Below are 18,957 nucleotides of genomic sequence, written 5' to 3' on the forward strand. Positions count from 1 at the left end.
ATTGCATAGAACATTTTTTTATTCACCATTCTACAAAGAGGTTTGGGTGAAATATTCACTGCTTGTTATTGACCACAGCAGACTGTTCACCCCATAAAAATAGTCTAAACAGAATAAGATAATGATTTTAAATAAAACTACATGCAAAATTATTTTACCTTGATCTTCCTTTTCATTACTTTAACTTTTGACATCCTAAAACTAGTCTCATATTCTGCATAACTGAATTCAAATTTCATACTGGAGAGGTCTGATGGATTCTGAGTAAGAGAGATAAATGTCCAATGCCTGTCCTCTACACAACTTATCCTTTTACTGTTCTTAACAGTCGCTGACTGCTCAGAATTATTACCCAGGAACAGCAGGGTTGGAATCTCTTAACAAAATAGGTTTGGGAGGGATGAAGGGGGTATAGGCGAGGCCGACCAGCACTGGACCAATCACATTCCTACATTCTGTTAACTTCTCTGTTTTAAACATTTATTGTTTGCGGAACTCATTACCTTCAAACTGCATATAATCACAAAAAATATTCTGGGGGAAGGAAATCTAAAATAACCAAACACAGATACAATCACTTGGTATTATTGGCATAAAACATGTAATTTTTTTTTTTGTGATTTATCTTGCTGGTAAAATATAGTGGAATGTGTATTTATATCACCAGAAAAGATTTTGTTGTCATGTTCACAAAAGCTAGAAATGTTTTATCTTCAGTTTGCGAAAAGACACCAGGATAAAAATGACATAGAAATCAGAGCTATAATAATTGCTATTAGTGCCCTGAAGAAATCTATTTTTAATTTTTTGCTTCAGTTAAGTTCATTGATGAAATGTTTCTTTGCAGGTGAAGGAACTGTGTGCCCTCCATGCACTCAACAATCTTTTCCAAGAAAATAATGCATTTAGTAAATCTGAACTTGATTCAATTTGTTATTCGTTATCTCCTAATGTTTGGATTAATCCGCACAAATCGCTTCTTGGGCTTGGAAATTATGACATTAATGTTATAATGGCAGCATTGCAGCGCAAAGGTTGTGAAGCCATCTGGTTTGATAAAAGGAAGTAAGTATGCCTTGAACCACATATTGGTGTGTGTGTTTTTTACTACTGAAATTTCATCCTTATTTCCTTTGTACTCTTGTTCTTCTTAAATATTGTATTTATACTCTGGCTCGGTGAGGAAAGCAACGGGAAACTACCTCACTCCTCATTTCCCTAGTACGCCTCTTCAGTGATGCCTAGGCCACCTATGACAGCTGATGGCAGAGCTGTTGAGGATCCCACCAGCGGCATCGCTGACGGACTGAACATACACATACAGTGTGGCATACCGACAGTCGAACACAAGGACAATGAAACAAATGACTGCACAACACCGCAAATACACAGTGTCGATTGCCAGCACTACCACAAGAAAGCCTAGAGACCATCCCAGGGTAGGCCTTGACCACAACACAAGGAACAGGACTGGCAAGCGATGGAATCCGGGTAAACCAAGGTCAAAAGAATCTCAACAGAGGAGTGGAACTTACATATTACATGGAATAGAACAATTACCTGAAATAACATAAACACCATAAATAGTTTAAACTGCCCAAGATAATTAGTAGAAAGGAAATTGAAAGGAAAAAATAATTGGGTAAATATTTAAAATTAATGAACTCAAATACAGATTAACCCATTGCCATACTTTGACGGAACCTTCCATCCTGTAATCGCAAGTTGGTAACATACTTTGGCAGACACTTTCGTCCCGGTGCATGCAACATTTATAAGTTCATTATCGCAGTTAGCTGGTCAGAGAGATTTATTCTGTTTGTTTTGCAGCCTACCCGATAGATGTTAAATGATACCTGAAGCTATTTTCTCTGTTAAATAGTAACTCTGAGCTGAAATACGGAAAACAAAAAGCACCTCAGTTTGCTGCTAGCTGTAAACAATCATGGCGCCATGGATGAGGCTGTTCTTAACTGGCTTGAAAATAGTGATGTTGAAAGTGGAAATGATTCTCTGGAGAGTGAAAATGCTTTTTCTTCAACTGACGGTGATGAAAGTGATTCAGATTTCAGTTCCCGAGGTGATAGTGCCAATCGAAACTACGGGACAAATCCAGAATACAACAGTGGGTGAGAACTCTAGTAATGGTACTTGGAATTAGGATCTTGTTGACAACAAGCCTGTTTCTGTAACATGCAAACTAGTTTCTGAAATTCACTCTATAGTGAGGAGGAGGTTGGGGAATAATCCAAAATAATAATTTTGTGTGGCTATTTCTAGCCGAGTGCAGCCCTTGTAAGGCAGACCCTCCGATGAGGGTGGGCGGCATCTGCCATGCGTAGGTAACTGCGTGTTATTGTGGTGGAGGATAGTGTTATGTGATGTGTGTGAGTTGCAGGGATGTTGGGGACAGCACAAACACCCAGCCCCCGGGCCACTGGAATTAACCAACGAAGGTTAAAATCCCCGACCCGACCAGGAATCGAACCCGGGACCCTCTGAACCAAAGGCCAGTACGTTGACCATTCAGCCAACGAGTCGGACATAATCCAAAAGAAATGGATGTAGTGAATGAATTTCTAATCCCCCAGTTCTGGGATCACGTTACGAAGGAAACCAATGCCTATGCCTCTACATTTCTTGCTAATTTATCTGCTTCCCTTGAAACCAGAAATTCTCTCAAACGAAAACATTGGTTACTATAGATGAGCTAAAAGCTCACTTTGCTCTGTGTATTCTTATGTCAGACAAAAATTCTGCAATGCAAGATAACTGGTCGAAATGCAGAATAATAGAAACTCCCATATTTAGTGAAACCATGCCATTCAAGCACTTTGTTTCTATAAACAAATTCTTGCATTTTAGTACGGACTTCTCCGAATCAAAGCATGGCAGACTAAGAAAGGTTAGACCTGTTATAGCTTTACTTTTGGACAGATTCAAGTTCGTGTATATTCCAGGAGAAAATATTTGCATTGACGAATCGATGATGAAATTCAAAGGTAGACTGTCGTTTGTTCAATATAACCCATTCAAGAGAGCAAGATTCGGTATCAAGGTGTACAAAGTTTGCTCTTCAGAGAACGGCTATTGCTGGAATTTCAAAATATATACTGGGAAGGATTATGAGGGAGGATCTACCTACAATGATTTATTAGTTAGTGAGAGGATTGTTATTGACATGTGTAAGGATCTTCCGGGTGTCTGGAGAACTTTGTACATGGATAACTGGTACAGTTCACCATCTCTGTACCTCCTGGAACATAACACACATGCTATTGGCGCGGTTAGGGCAAACAGGAAACATTTGCCTCCAAGTTCAAGGAAACACATCTGAAGAAGGGTGAACTTACTTTTGCTTCAGCGAACAAACTCCTAGCCGTAAAATGGATTGACAAAAAGCCTGTACACTTTTTATCAACTCGGCACGTAGACCCGATTTTGTTACAGTCCAATCAAAACGAAGGAAGAAGCTGAAACCCAACCCGGTGGTAGATTATAATGGTGGAATGGTTGGGATCGAGACTCATAATCAGCGACTGGCATCTTTCGCACTCACGAGGAAGTATGTGATAGGCTATAAAGAGATGTACTTCTACCTCCTTGATATGGCATTGGTGAATTCCTTTCTCATTTGGCAAAATTCTCAACCCAACAATGAAGAATAAACACTTCACAGTATTCTGCATCAGTGTTGAAGCCAATAGCTGTCTTGCAGTTCATGGCATATTGTTAAATGATACATTTTAAATTGTGAAAATAATTCCTCATGTACAAAATATCATAGTTGATAATAATTATAATAATGTCCCTTAAATTATAACGCCACAATAGAAGTACTTGTGGATTTTTTTGTTTAGCTCTTCGCAGTGTGGTAGTTGGCTCATAAACTTATGAGTGTAAAGGTGCGAAGGATACATGCAGATTTTTCAGTGCCTGTGTGCATTAACTGACCTCACTATTGTAGCCTAGCTGCTTGTTACCAGGTTGAATTGTATAAGTGAAACCTCCCCACTCAGCACAGTTCCCACTTTTCTCGTGATCATATGCACAACCTCCCATTTCTCAAACTTTGCGTGCAGCTAATTGAGAGAGTATGGGGATACTATGTGATTACTAGGGTGAAGAATTTTATCAACTAATCACAATCTGTGTGTGTATTATACAGTCGAAAGTGGTTAAGACGTCCCTCTGTAGAGCGTTTCCCTGGTTATTATACCATTGTTCCAAACCCCAGGACGTGTCCTATTAAATACATGCTAAAGAAACCTGGATAGCACATTTGTCACTCTTTAGTACGTTCGTAACTCCCACCATATGCAATTTAAATTACCATTCTTGGCCACGTTGCGCGCACGACAGGTTAGTGACATCTGGCGTGGAGAAGGATTTGGTAGAGAACTTAATTTTACGGCCCCGGAGAGTGGTTGCGTGTTGGCCTACAGCTGTAGGGGGCATCAGTCCCAAGCCAGTCTCTTTGCGTCTGACATGTTGGTACTTATTGAAAGTTAGAAGTTTCATTATGGCCCGGTATTGAACTGGGATTAAGTGAATTAAAGGTATTTCAGAGCCACATTTTCAATACAATAATAATTTACTGATGTGAATTATATCACAAGCCATTCATAAAAGAGTGGTACTAATTTCGACACTAATTATGTGTCATAATCAGCCAGTGATACAATTTAAGCAAAATACAAACATGCAAAAAACAGTATAAAACACATGACACACATACAATAGTAGTTTAAATAAGTTAAAATTATGGTACAAAAATATGGAATGAGAATATGGTGCGTCAGACCATCTAAGGTGAGAAACTCAGTTGATAAGCCCATCTTATGTTCATGAGGCCTCTTTCAGACGGCGCTGTTTCGACCCGCTTCTGCGCTTAGCTGCTTGTCCGCCTAGGCCTAAACTAAGAACTGATTGTTCAATGGAATCTTTCAGATTATGCGGAGGCAGAGAGTAACAGCGCGCAAGAAAAATATTTGAGCGTGCAGTCCGTGGTGAGTTGCGGTCACACGCCCACAGTTACTTGTTATTGGATATTAGTTTTTATGCATCTCATCATACACAACAGATCGACCGTGCTCGCAACATCAGTACAGAACCCGATAGTGTACTTACAAGAATGTAGAAATGGATTTAGACGATAAACAAAAGTAGGCCCACTCTCACCCATTTGACATACAATATTTATTTCTCATTTTCAATTTAAGAGTTATTCATGTGCTTTTTCTCCTTTTCCTGTGTGATGTACAGCGGTCGTTATGGAACCCGAAATAGACATTGAGAACTTCATAACTTTAATTTTGGAAATACCAGTGGTCTCATGCTTGGGAAAGCGTGATTACATTTAGACCTGTTATTGAGAGAGTATCTTCAAAATTGTACCCATCTTCTTCTCTTAACGAAATGTGACGTACGCAGCATACTTGAACTACTTCTGTATTTTCTTAAGTGTAAACGAAGACTATTGATTGTCTCTATTTATTACCACACTGAAAAGTGTTGAAAATGATCCGCTAGAAAGTGTGGGGAGTTTTGCACCACTTGACCCGTTGTGAATGTACGAGTCAGCTGAATCAGGTGTACCCACGCATACACACAGGCACGTTTTACTCCTGCGCTGTCTGAAAAAGGCCTGAGCGACTTATGTATGTAAATTAGACTTACTGTACTTACGTGTACAGCTGACATTGGTGCTTGCTTTTACATTCGTAAATGAATTGTGTAACAACATACCTAAATTTATTAGGCGTACTGTACTTTTGCATAGTGGTTTGCAAGACATTAAGTTATGGAGAAGAAGAAAGGTAGACAGTGTACAGATGATGAAAAATTAAAGTTTATTGAGAAAGTGGATGCTAAATTACACATGAAACATGTGAAACATGCGCAAATCGCCCAGATGTTGGACTTTCCAGTGGCAACTTTAAACATAATTGTAAGCGACGTGTATAATTCGCGTTTCTTAGAAAGTTTTCCTTGAAGATTTAATATGTTGGTGTTCTTAAAATGTATTATTTCTTTATTTCATTAATTATAATTGTAAACACTTGTTTCTTTGTTTTTATTATAATTTTTTTAAATATTCAAACGTAACCTTAAATTTAACAATGAAATTGTCTTTCATTTTTTTTAGCACCTTCCCTCTTTATAACATTCTTTTTCTTCGGTCCCCACAAAAACGTCCTAACCAGTTTTGGCTGTATAAGTTAAGACGGATAGTGTTATACTTTGTTGAGAAGTTGGACTGTGTGAATCACTGTCAAAAGAAGGTTCCCCCAAACCTACAACGCTGGCGCAGCAAGGGAAGAGGTGATACTCCCAGGTGACGGATGGGGTGGTCCTAACCAGCTTGCCGGCGTTGTTCTTGAGCGAAATAAAATGGCTCTCACGGGGATGCAGGCGAAGAATACACCCACAGTATCCTCTGCCTGTCGTAAGAGACAGCTAAAAGGGGCGACCAAGGGATGATTGAATTAGAACCATGAGGCTACTTGTAATTTATACCATCACGCAGGGAACACCATGGGTCACCTTTACTTGTGAGTAGTAATACATATGCTCTACTTTCCCAGTGCTTAGGGAGGAAACATATATATGATTAGCAGCAACAGAGTGTGAATCAGGATGGGGTTTACAGTACCCGTGATTACTGCCACTACATGCAGAACACCACAGGCTTACTTTGCCTGTAATTAGTACCATTATGTGAGAAACACTACGGGTCTGGGTGTTGCCTGTGATTAGTACAATTATGTGAGAAAAACCATGGGTCTGGGCGTTGCCTGTGATTAGTACCCACTGTATGAGGAACACCACGGTATAGTACGAGTCCCTGTGATTAGTACACCTATGTGAGGAACACCGTAGGTTTTCGTTGCCTGTAAGTGGCGCCGCAATGTGAGAAACACCATAGGTCTGCATTACATGTGCACATTACATTACCTGTGAGTAATACTATAATGTTCGGAAGACCGTGAGTCTACGCTGCTTTTGATTAGTACCACAACATGACAAATACCATGGCTCTACTTTACTAGTGATAAGTACCTTTATGTTGGGCCGATGACGTGGATTTTGGACCCCTTTAGACAACAATCATCATCGATTCGGGATTGTGCTTTGGAAGCAGTCCCTTGGTCATTAGTACTATTGTTTTACGATAGTTTCTGGGAATGTGGGGCATTGCGGATTGGATCCACTGATTCTTCTTAAATTCATGTTCATCCATTCATTTTTTGTCATCGTGTTTTGAATTCCAATCAGTGGATGATTTTGGATGTTTAAATTGTCATTACATTCATCTCATTTAATACCATTAGGGGCCGATAACCTAGATGTTAGGCCCCTTTAAACAACAAGAAGGGTCAAGTTGCTGTTCACCATGATCAGATCAACTCTTCGCGGGTGGAATCTACTTTCCCAGTGCTTAGGGAGGAAACATATATATGTGTTCCATTTGAATACCGCTTTTGTAGTAACCAAGGAGGTACAAAAATATGCTCAAAGATGGCAATAGCTCTTCTTCCAAATCTTCTAATGAGGGAAAATCCCCTCTGTATTTTTCTGAGTTTGTTCTCGTGTTAGTGGGAGTTACATAACACACATGTTGTGGAACGTATATTCACGGTTTTCCAGTAAAATGGCATCGTGAAAATAGATTAGTGATGCTAATATGGTGTCAATATTCGATAATGTGGTTGAAGAAGTGTCCGATTTTACTGAATGTGATTCTGAAGACTAAAATGCTTTCTGCAGCTCATCTGAATTCATGATGATGCAAGTGATGCCGACACAGATAGCGATCCTGGACCTACAGCTGTTATTCCCTTCCATAATATTTATTAAGGGCAAATATTCCCATCACACTTTGATAATGAAATGCCCCTTGTATAATATTTTAATCTATTTTTTATAATGAAATATTTGATGATACAGTGAAACCTCGGAATGCGAGTAACTTGGTCTACGAGTGTTCTGCAAGACGAGCAAACATTTTAAATAAATTGTAACTTGATAAGTGAGTGAGGTTCCGCATTACGAGCGTCACGTGTGCCTACGATTTCCCATCCCCTGTTCGTTTGTTGAACGGATGAACGAGGTCCTTGGTCCTGTAGTGAAGAAATACCTTTCAGAAAATAATCTGTCGCTCAAAGTCGTCCTGATTATGGACAGTGCTTCATCCTCCAGGCCTTGAGGCCTTGATGATGACTTACTGGAGGAATCTTGATTTATAAATTTCATTTTTCCATATTGATTGTTACCAATTTTCATAAAAGGAAAAGAAAGTTCCACCTGATCAATACTTTCTATTTACATGTAATGCAGATTATCACATGTCTAGGACCGGTTTCGACCTCTTAACAAGGTCATCCTTAGCTACATTAGAATCTTATTTGCATTTTCATCTTATGCCTCATGAAGATCTTTATGATATACTCTATTGTTTAACAATAGTATTTAAAATATTTTTTATACTCTTGCTAAAAAAATTTAAAACATTACATCATAACTGAAATTGTGACAAAACAAGCTTATATCTTAATATACACATGCAATTGTAGTGGAATGAATTCGTCTTTAAGCTTATTGAGTGTAAATGTTTACCATAGGCATTTTGCCTGTTCAGTTGAAATAAGCCCCATTTTACAAATGTATAGTCATATTTGAGGGGAGCTTTGTTTATATTCATGAATGTTATAGCAATGAGCTACCAGTAAAATATACTAATTAACTAAAGTTGCGTGTTGATAAAATGTTATATTACAAGTTCACATTAAAATATTAAAGTATGATAATGTACTTAGCAGACTAAATTGCGTGTTGACTTCAATAAAATTTTACATATTTCACATTAAAATGTTATGAAGTGTGACTAATGTACTTTGTGACACTGAAAGTCTAAAATAGCTGTTGGCCTTAGTTCTTGCATTACATTATGTTGCTGCATTAAAATACTGCACAAATGAAATGGCGTATGGCTTTTAGTGCCGGGAGTGTCCGAGGACATGTTCGGCTCGCCAGATGCAGGTCTTTTGATTTGACACCCGTAGGTGACCCGCTCGTCGTGATGAGGATGAAATGATGATGAAGACAACACATACACCCAGCCCCCGTGCCAGCGAAATTAACCAATGATGGTTAAAATTCCCGACCCTGCCGGGAATCGAACCCGGGACCCCTGTGACCAAAGGCCAGCACGCTAACCATTTAGCCATGGAGCCGGACACTGCACAAATTTGCCTTTTACACAAAACATTAGATATTTGACACATTGTAAGATATGCTATATATGAATGTCTTAAGTCCAAATAGTAAGTGACAGCACTTCCTTATATTTTATAAATGCAAATTTAAATTACAAGCTTTAATATGCAATGCTTATACACTTTGTGTATGACTCAACCACTTTTTAATTGACTTGAACATATTCTGGCCTGTCTGATGGGACTGTTGTTCTGGAATTTTCTCACTCTGAATGTCGTAAATGTTGGTGGTTCCTTTCCCTTTTTATGAAGTTGGCAAAATCTGTAAGTCGGAATGAATGAATTGAATTAAAAATTCTAGTTGAAATGAAACTTTACATGATATAGTATAAGTTCTGAAATTATCTACTTACTGCTGTGGGGTGGTTGTGATGTGAGTTGCTTGGCTGTCTGTCGCGCATTGTATCTCGTACTAATGGTTCTGGTGTTGTCTGTTGTGAGGGGGTCGGTGGGACGAGTGGGGGAAGTTTCAGCGTGTGTGTGGGCGGAGTCAGGCAAGTTCGCTGTCTGCACTGTAGCCTGTATATGACGTTGTTTGTTGAGTAGTCTGATGTAGTCATTCTTTAAGATAGAAATAATTTTTTTGAACAAAATATTGGTTTTTTCTGATATTTCATTAATGTTGTAGTTGGGATTTGTATACTGATCAAATGTTATGTACAATTCTTCATTTATATTAAGTAAAGGACCTTTGGGTTTTGTACTTAATATTTTCAAATCATTACCTATATCCGTGGATTTGTGCCTGTACTCGTGCATGTGCTGTCCTATTGCAGAAAAATGATCATGCTTGATGGCATTAACATGCTCATTATATCTAATCGTGAAATTTCTGCCAGTACGTCCCACATAACTTGTTAGACAGTTGTTGCAATTCATCCGATAGACTCCCGACTGAAGATATTTGTTATTGTTGACTGATTTGGTATTATATGTCTATTATTATGTGTAGTTCTAAAAGCTACTCTAATATTATGTTTCTTAAGGATATTAGTTAATGAATATATACTCGTATTATTAAAAGTGAAAGTTGCGTAATCTTTTTTAGGTTGTTCTGGTTTCGTCAGTGTAGTTTTGGGTCAAGATTTGAACTTAGGAATGATGGAATTAATTATTTCTTTTTTATAACCATTTTTTCGGGCTATTTCATGAATTAATTGTAATTCATCGTTGAGATCTGTTTTTGATAACGGTATACTAAATGCTGTATGAATCATGCTTTGGTATGCTGCTTTTTTTATGGGGATTAGGGTGAATAGAATCCATTTTTATAGTATTTATTGTATGAGTGGGTTTGCGGTAAATTTTGAAAGTAAGATGTTTTTTGTGCCTAGTAATCGTTAGATCTAGATAATTTAGTTCAGTTATTCTCGGATTCCTTAGTGAATTGTATACATGTGTCTATGGCGTTCAATTTATCCAATATTGCATTATTATTAGTTGTTCTATTGTCGATAATGACAAAGACGGCATCGACAAATCTGCACCAGAAAAATATTCCGTTTGTTTTGCAAATTGAAGTATATTCTAAGTAGTCTATGTATATATCCGCTACTCTGCCAGACTCGGGTGACCCCCATCGGTAAACCTGTTTATTGATGAATTGTGTCGTGAAATCTAAAAAAGTTGTTATTAACTGAAAATTTGAGTAACATCATGAATTTCCAAAGTACTTAACTTGCTGTGTGTTTTGAGATTGGTTCTAATTATATTTATGGTTTTGTCAGTGGGGATATTTGGATACATATTAGTTATATTATAAGAAGCTATGGAGTGATAATGTTCTAACTGTAGGTTCTTTGTTTTGTTACAAAAATCTATTGAGTTACGTATGCTCTTATTAGCTTGAAAAGAGTAATGGTTTTTAAGAAATTTTTTAATATATTTGGAAAGATTATATGTAGGGCTAGAGAGTTCAAGACACCAGAAAAGCTGGTGCGACTGGTGGAATTGACAATGAGAAATACGATGGTGGGAGTGAAAATTCAGACTGAAGTAGGCAGCTTCTTCGAAGTGAATCAGGGATTGAAGCAAGGAGATGGCTTAGCACCAATTCTATTTAACCTGGCACTAGAGTCAGTGATTAGAAAGTTAAGGGTGGACACCAGTGGAACACTTCTGTACGAAACAGCTCAACCTGTTGGATATGCTGATGACATAAATTTGATGGGAAGAACAACAAGGACAGTTAAAGAAGCATTTGAAGACTTGAGTAGAGAAGGCAAAGAGATTGGACTTAAGATCAATGAACAGAAGACGAAGGTAATGGTGCAGGCTCGGAGAAGGAAGTATACAAATGACCAACTTGTCCCTGAAGGATCCAAAGTGGAGGTGGTGGATGAATTTAAATATCTTGGTGTACATCTGAGCAACAAGAATGAGGAAATGGTGGAAATAAAGGCAAGAATTCAAGCTGCCAACAGAGCATACTTTGCAGTACTACCACTTTTCAGAAGTAGAGATATAAACCAGAGCTTAAAAGTTATGCTATACAAAACCCTCATTCGCAGTAGAGTGATGTATGGAAGTGATACGTGGACCCTCCCAAAGAAAGCCGTGGAGAAGATAGATTCCTTCGAAAGGAAAATCCTGAGGAGAATTTATGGCCCCATATGCATACAAGGGGAGTGGAGAATTAGATATAACAATGAGCTATATTCCCTGTATGGGGAGGCACCCCTGTCGCATGCCATTCAAAGGAAGAGACTTAAATGGGCAGGTCATCTAATTAGGATGGAAGAACACTGAATCCCAATGAAGGTATTCTTAGGAGAATTTTGGAGGAGGAAGGCCTGTGGGAAGGCCACGTAACAGATGGGAAGATGGTGTACATCAGGACGCAGCACATATCCTCAAGATCCGGAATTGGAGAGTAGCTGCACGAGATCGACAAGTTTGGCGGAGAGCAACTGGGGAGGCCATGACCCGAAAACGGGCCGTCGTGCCATAGGTAAGGTAATATGTAGGGCTAGATCTGTAATTTATTATGGTTCTCATTGGTGTGTTTTCTTTATGAATTTTGGGAAGAGTTTTTCCACTCGGTAACTAAGGAATCCGAGAATAACTGAACTAAATTATCTAGATCTAACGATTACTAGGCACAAAAAACATCTTACTTTCAAAATTTACCGCACACCCACTCCTACAATAAATACTATAAAAATGGATTCTATTCACCCTAATCCCCATAAAAAAGCAGCATACCAAAGCATGATTCATACAGCATTTAGTATACCGTTGTCAAAAACAGATCTCAACGATGAATTACAATTAATTCATGAAATAGCCCGAAAAAATGGTTATAAAAAAGAAATAATTAATTCCATCATTCGTAAGTTCAAATCACGACCCAAAACTACACTGACGAAACCAGAACAACCTAAAAAAGATTACGCAACTTTCACTTCTAATAATACGAGTATATATTCACTAACTAATATCCTTAAGAAACATAATATTAGAGTAGCTTTTAGAACTACACATAATAATAGACATATAATACCAAATTTACGCTAACAATGTTTTCTATTAAACACACAGCTCATCCTTAATAAATTTATATTGTTTACAAAATTCTACTTATATCATCTCCTGTACTACTTACAAATATAGTCAACTGATATACAGTATGTGGAATTACTTCAAATGATACTATACAACTGGTATAACATTAATATTTACATTGCATTTATTTTTTAAATTTTATTTACAATAACCTGCACTAGTCGAATGCCCTCTAACACTTCATTTATTTTCTCTGTTGCTGTTTATTCTCTTCTTGAATATCTGTACAGATTTTGGAAAAGGATCAAACACTACCCCTGGTAAACTGTTCCACTCCTTCACACCCTTCCCAATGAATGAAAATTTACCCCAATCGCTTCTGCTAAAATTCCTTCTAATTTTATATTTGTGGTCAGTCCTGCCGATATAATTATTTTCCAACTGAAGCCTCTCACGGATATCTCCCCATGCTTCTTCTCCTGTATAGGCTCTATATAATCCTATAAGTCTAGTTTTCTCCCTTCTCTTACTTAAAGTTTCCCACCCAAGTTCCTTTAACATTTCTGATACACTACTCTTTCTCCTGAAATCCCCTGTTACAAATCTTGCTGCTTTCCTCTGCACACTATCTATTTCTTTTATTAGGTATTCTTGGTGATGATCCCAAACACTGTTCGCATATTCCAATAATGGACGAACCATACTCAAGTAACTTTTTTCTTTTAATTCTTTGTTGCATCCTTTAAGTAGCCTCATTATGACATGTAATGATCTGTATGCTTTCCCAACAATGTCATCAATATGACCCTTCCAGTGCAAATTACTTTCAAATCTCACACCTAAGTATTTGCACTTGCCATCTTTTGGGATAACTACCTCATCCAAAGTATATTCAAATTCAGTTTTAAAGCTCCTGTTTGTAAAAGTTGTAATAGTTGATTTGCCTCCATTAACCTTCATATTATTTTCTTCAACCCATTGTTGGATACTTTCAAGGTCCCTTTGTAATTCTTAACAATCCTCAATGTTGTTTATTTCTCTATAAACAATTATGTCATCTGCATACAATCTTATTTTTGAAGTTATATTGTTCCCTAAATCATTTACGTATATTAAGAAAAGTAACGGACCGATTATACTACCCTGTGCAATTCCCTTCCAAACTTTCTCTTCCTGAGATACATTATTTCCTACTTTGACTTTCTGAACCCTTGAATTTAGAAATGTTTTTATCCAACGTGTAACCCTTACGTCCAATCCTATTCCCTCCAATTTCTTTAATAATATTCCATGTTCCACTCTATCAAAGGCTTTGGAAAGATCTATGGCTATGCAATCTAACTGGCCTCCTGAATCCAACTGATCTGATATGTCCTGTTGAAATCCCACCAGTTGTGCCTCACAAGAAAATTTCTTTCTAAATCCATACTGGCTCCTCATGAACCAATTTTTATCATCACATATCACAGGCACAGTTACACGGTGGTCTTCTTGCAGTAACTACCTTACACGCTCCACCTTTGCATTGGAATTGCTGTAAACGAGCGGCCAGTTCTGGGATCGTCTTGCACTGAATCTCTGCCTTCCGGAAACCTTTTGTGCCACTTGAACACACAACTTCGTAACAGTGCATTGCCTCCATATGCTTGTGAATCATTGTCCACGTTTCACTAGGGGTTTTTCCGAGCTTAACACAAAACTTAATGTTCACTCTTTGTTCACTATCAGCGTCCATTGTGTCACCATCACTGAACCAAACAGCCCTGCCACCTAGTGTGTGCCTGGAAACATGGCCAAGGCCAACTCAGAAGGTACACATAGGAGATAACATAAAACCAACATTTTTTCCTTTGTTCGCATTGCAACCTCAAAAATACAACACTTGTCCTGCAACTTTTCTGACAAACAGTGTATTTTTCAAGGATTCACAGTTTTCACTGTTAGTGTGGACGATTTCCCTATGTTTATCTTTGAACTGGAGTGATGATTGGGAATACAGTGGAACCTCGGATTGCGAGTAACTTGGTTTACGAGTGTTTTGCATGACGAACAAATATTTTAAATAAATTGTGACTTGATAAGCGAGCGAGGATTCGCAATACGAGCGTCACGTGTACGTACGTTTCCACCTCCCCTGTGCGTTTGTTTCCCCCTCCCCCTGCCACTCTCTTTCCTGGGAAAGTGTGTGTAATCATTTCCCGCGCTGGACTTCAGTTGGCGTGCCTCGCTCGCATAGTCAACACCGTACGAGTGTACATGTTTTGTTTCTGTCATCTGTGATATAACTGTTCTGCAACGATGGGCCCTGTGAACGAAAAGAAGGCTAAAAAGGAATTCGGTCGGAAGAAGGAGATGATTACAGTGGATGAATCTGTTCAATGACAATGCAATGTCACATTTTCGTGAAATCCTCATAAAGAGGCAAAAGCAACAGTCATTGGACAGGTTCCTCGTTAAAGTTGCACGAATAGAAAACTCCTCCAATGAGCCAACCGATAGCAGTGATTCCATTAGTGAAATTTGTGCTACACAGTAACTCTTCTCATGTCATCTCTCGTCTCCCTCACACCAACAATGATTCTATTTTAAGGTAAAGTGCAGTTTAATTGTTTTACATTATATTTTGTTTTAGAAATGTTATGCGAATAAATGTTTTTGTGTTGTGGACAAATCATCCAAGTTTCAATAGTTTCTTATGGGAAAATTTGCTTTGACATACGAGCGATTTGGATTACGAGCATGTTGCCGGAACGAATTATGCTCGCAATCCAAGGTTTCTGTTTGAATGTTCTGTAGTAGTTTTGTAAATTGCTTCTCATGAGGTCTTGTGTCTTCATTTTTTTTGCTAATTTATCATATTGATTTTGTAACCAATTTTCTCTTTTTGAGATCATGAAAACATATTTCAAGCCCGAGTAGAGTGATAATAGGCTTTTCACTATATATTTTTATGGGAATGGCCTTTCTGAAATTTAACCAGACACGAGAAAATATGAACTAACCTGTAAAATCAGTGGTGCACTCTGCCATGTCTTGAGGTGTATCACATCCTTACTTAATTTCAGGGCATGGCATTAAGTGATTGTTTACTTCAGCCTTAATTTCTAATGAGTTAATAACTACTATTGGCCACATTATTTACGCATTTATCACAAAAATGTGTTCTCGTATTTCGTTTCAAACTTTGCTTTCAGTACACCAGCCAATGTGTTTTAATAATCGACTTCGACATCACCTTCGAATGGTGATGAGAGAGCTTGCTAGTACACATAGCAAGAAAACGATACCATAGACGATTGATCGCATTCTATATAATCCTGGTGTGCAGAAATATCGATAACGTAAAGAATAAGTGCACTTAATCACTCGTAAAAATAGATACATCAGTGATAGTGTTCTTGCTGCAACCAAAGGTTAATACACAGTTTAATATAGGAATTTTCATGGGGCAGAAGAAGAAGCTGCAGTTACAACGGGGTTCTCGCTATATGCCGTACTCGCCAGCGGACTTCTACCTGTATCAGCAGTCTTCTAATGGCAGTTTCTTCGCTAAATTATTTTCTGTTCTCAAGACATTTTGTTAGTTTTTCATGTATGTGGTATCTTTCAGTTTTACTCTTTCTGATGTCATGATTGATTGTCCCTTTTATGTGCTTAATTATATTCTTTACTCTGTTTTAATTGTTTATAATATTGAATGTAAGGATATACAGAAGTAATATACACCAGTGAGCTATTACATTATGACCACCTACCTAATACAATGTAGGAATGCAGAAACGTGACCATTCATCAAAGCATTGTTTCAGCCAGGTGGCAAAAGGTATCCTGGGATATCAAGTACCACAAGCACAATAGCAGGTCCCCTCCAGTTGGCATACACTGCTGGGCAGTGGTAATGTACCATGTATCTGTTTCTCCAAATCTAACCACAAATATTCAATGGGGTTCATATGGGGGCTGTTTGGCGCCACGGCATGTTCCTCGAACCAGTCCTTCACAATCCTGTCAGTGTGGCTGGCACAATCAAGGAACACTGTTGACATGAATGGATGTACTTCTTTCCCAATTACGTCCAGATACCGAATAGCTGGTAGGGATTGGTGTACCAGAATAATGGGTCCCAGTGTGTCCGATGAAAACACCGCCCAGGTCACCACACCACCTCCATGTGTCTGTTTAGCCACGTGCCATAGCTTCTGATGAAAATCAGCGTACACACGCTCGGCCGTCGATGTAATCAAACGGGAATGTGGATTTATCAGACCAGGTGACCTTTTTCCAGTCATCCTCAGTGCGCAGCTTTCAGTGGAGCGCAATTAGCATTGGGGAACGACTGGGTCTTTGGATCCACAGTCCCAGGCGCATCAGTATTCTTGGAACTTTGTGGTGGGAAACATTTGCCAGGTCATAACCGTTCTACCTGTTGGCAATTTCTCTGTGTTCCTGCGGACCCTCTGAAAAATATGCAAAGGCCTCCGCTGGTCTCTGGCATCAGAGATGTTGGTACCAAGGTGTCGTGCCATCACAATTTGCCCTCATCAAATGCGGAAATGTCGGTTGCTCTTCCCATTCTGATGCTGGAGACACTACTAACAGCGCTAACAGCAAGCCTGTAGACCTGCATGTCACTTGATACTCTTCTCACTCCAAGCACTCCAGATGTTCTTCGGTTGGGGTGGTCATAATGCAGTGTCTCATTGGTGTATCTTGAAATTGCTGTGCAATTGGTATATATGCTTTAATTGTTTACTCTCTTGTTGTACTAGGGATCCTAATTGTTTGAATCTACGCAATATCCTTGGTTTCATCTTAAACGTCCCAAGTGACTATAAATTGGGCTTTGTTCTGTTACCATTGCGTCGTCGACATTGGGTTGCTATTCGGCAGATTCAAGGCAACTATTATAACCTAGACTCAAAACTGGAAGCACCTCAACTTATTGGCAAAGTGAGTGCATTATAATCTAATTTCAAGTATGTATTTGTAATCCATGTTTGCATATTTGACTTGATCTCCCTCCTCTCCTTCTGCTCTATATTTTGTTTTTTATTAGATGTAATAAGTGTGAATTGATATTACGGCAGAAAAGTGAAGCTGCAGGAAGGCTCTTTCATTTTTATTATGCCCCATGTATTTTGTTTGTAGAGCAACTGTCCGGAATTGTACTCTTAAAAAATATAAATATCTCGCAACTTAATGATTTATCTAAATCTTATACTGGGTATATCAGAACTATACCAACAAAATAATCAGGGATGCTCTTCGTGTTATGTTAGGAACGACGGTGCAATCAGATTGGCGGAGAAAATTTACTTCTGGGTGCATGATTCAGATTGATGAACTCACCGTATTAGCTGTGCCAGAGCCGCTGCCGTGCTTCAGGAAAGAGAAGGGGAGGTAGGAGAAGTGGGCTGTACGATGGAGAGAGAAGACAATGCTCCACGCGTATGCACAAGTTTCCTCGTTCGACTCGCACAGGACTGTCGTTGTTTCTTACAGACAATATCTACAGTTCATGTGTTAAACAGCTATAACTACACACACGCTACAAGAACACACACACTTGTCAGTCAAGGAATGAACCAGATAGATTCTACTCTCACGGCTGTTGGTCGCAGTAACGTGCTTGAAGGGGCAGTGCTGCCGCCCCATTCACTCACAACATTGAACGAAGCAAACACTGTTTGACTAGAGTAGAAGTTCAGTATGCCCCCTTGCGACTCTGTTCAGGAAGTGTGGTGTGTCACGAACGACCTGGAAAGCTGCCTGTGTTCTTGGTACAAGTTCATCTTCTCTTTCTGAGGGGTTTGCACAGTAGTCAATTGGCGCAGAACGAACTACACTGCCTACTGGGGCTGGGAAACAAACTGAGCATTACCTCTGTCTCCCTCTGAAGCACAGCAACAGGCAGTGGCTGGCTCTCTGGCATAGCACGTTCATCAGTTTGAATTGCGTGCCTGGGAGTAACAAAGTAACCTCATTTCCTGGAAAAGAGAAATTTTCTCCGCCAATCCCATTGCGCAGTCGTTCTTAACATAAAACGAAGAACATCCCTGATTATTTTGTCAGTGGATTTCTGATAAACCCTGTATAATATTTTTAAGTTTCTGAAGGGATGCTAAATCGCAAAACAGTAATAGAAAATTGGAAACTAGTACATTATCTAGAGAAT

The 18,957-nt window shown here is 38.7% G+C and overlaps 1 protein-coding gene across 13 annotated transcripts in view; it reads left to right on the plus strand.

The window, feature by feature from the left end:
- Positions 1-18,957, plus strand: part of LOC136864815 (josephin-like protein) — a 255,723-nt gene that overhangs the window by 146,211 nt on the left and 90,555 nt on the right. For all 13 annotated transcript variants that reach the window (XR_011017868.1, XM_067142252.2, XM_067142243.2 and 10 more), the window contains 2 exons: positions 848-1,065; positions 17,552-17,732. Coding sequence is in view for 12 of the 13 variants with exons in the window: in XM_067142252.2 (XP_066998353.1) it covers positions 848-1,065; positions 17,552-17,732 (399 nt within the window). In the remaining variant the exon portion in view is untranslated. The remainder of the gene's footprint in view (positions 1-847; positions 1,066-17,551; positions 17,733-18,957) is intronic.

The sequence above is a fragment of the Anabrus simplex genome, chromosome 2 (assembly GCF_040414725.1).
Source record: "Anabrus simplex isolate iqAnaSimp1 chromosome 2, ASM4041472v1, whole genome shotgun sequence".
NCBI lineage: Eukaryota > Metazoa > Arthropoda > Insecta > Orthoptera > Tettigoniidae > Anabrus > Anabrus simplex.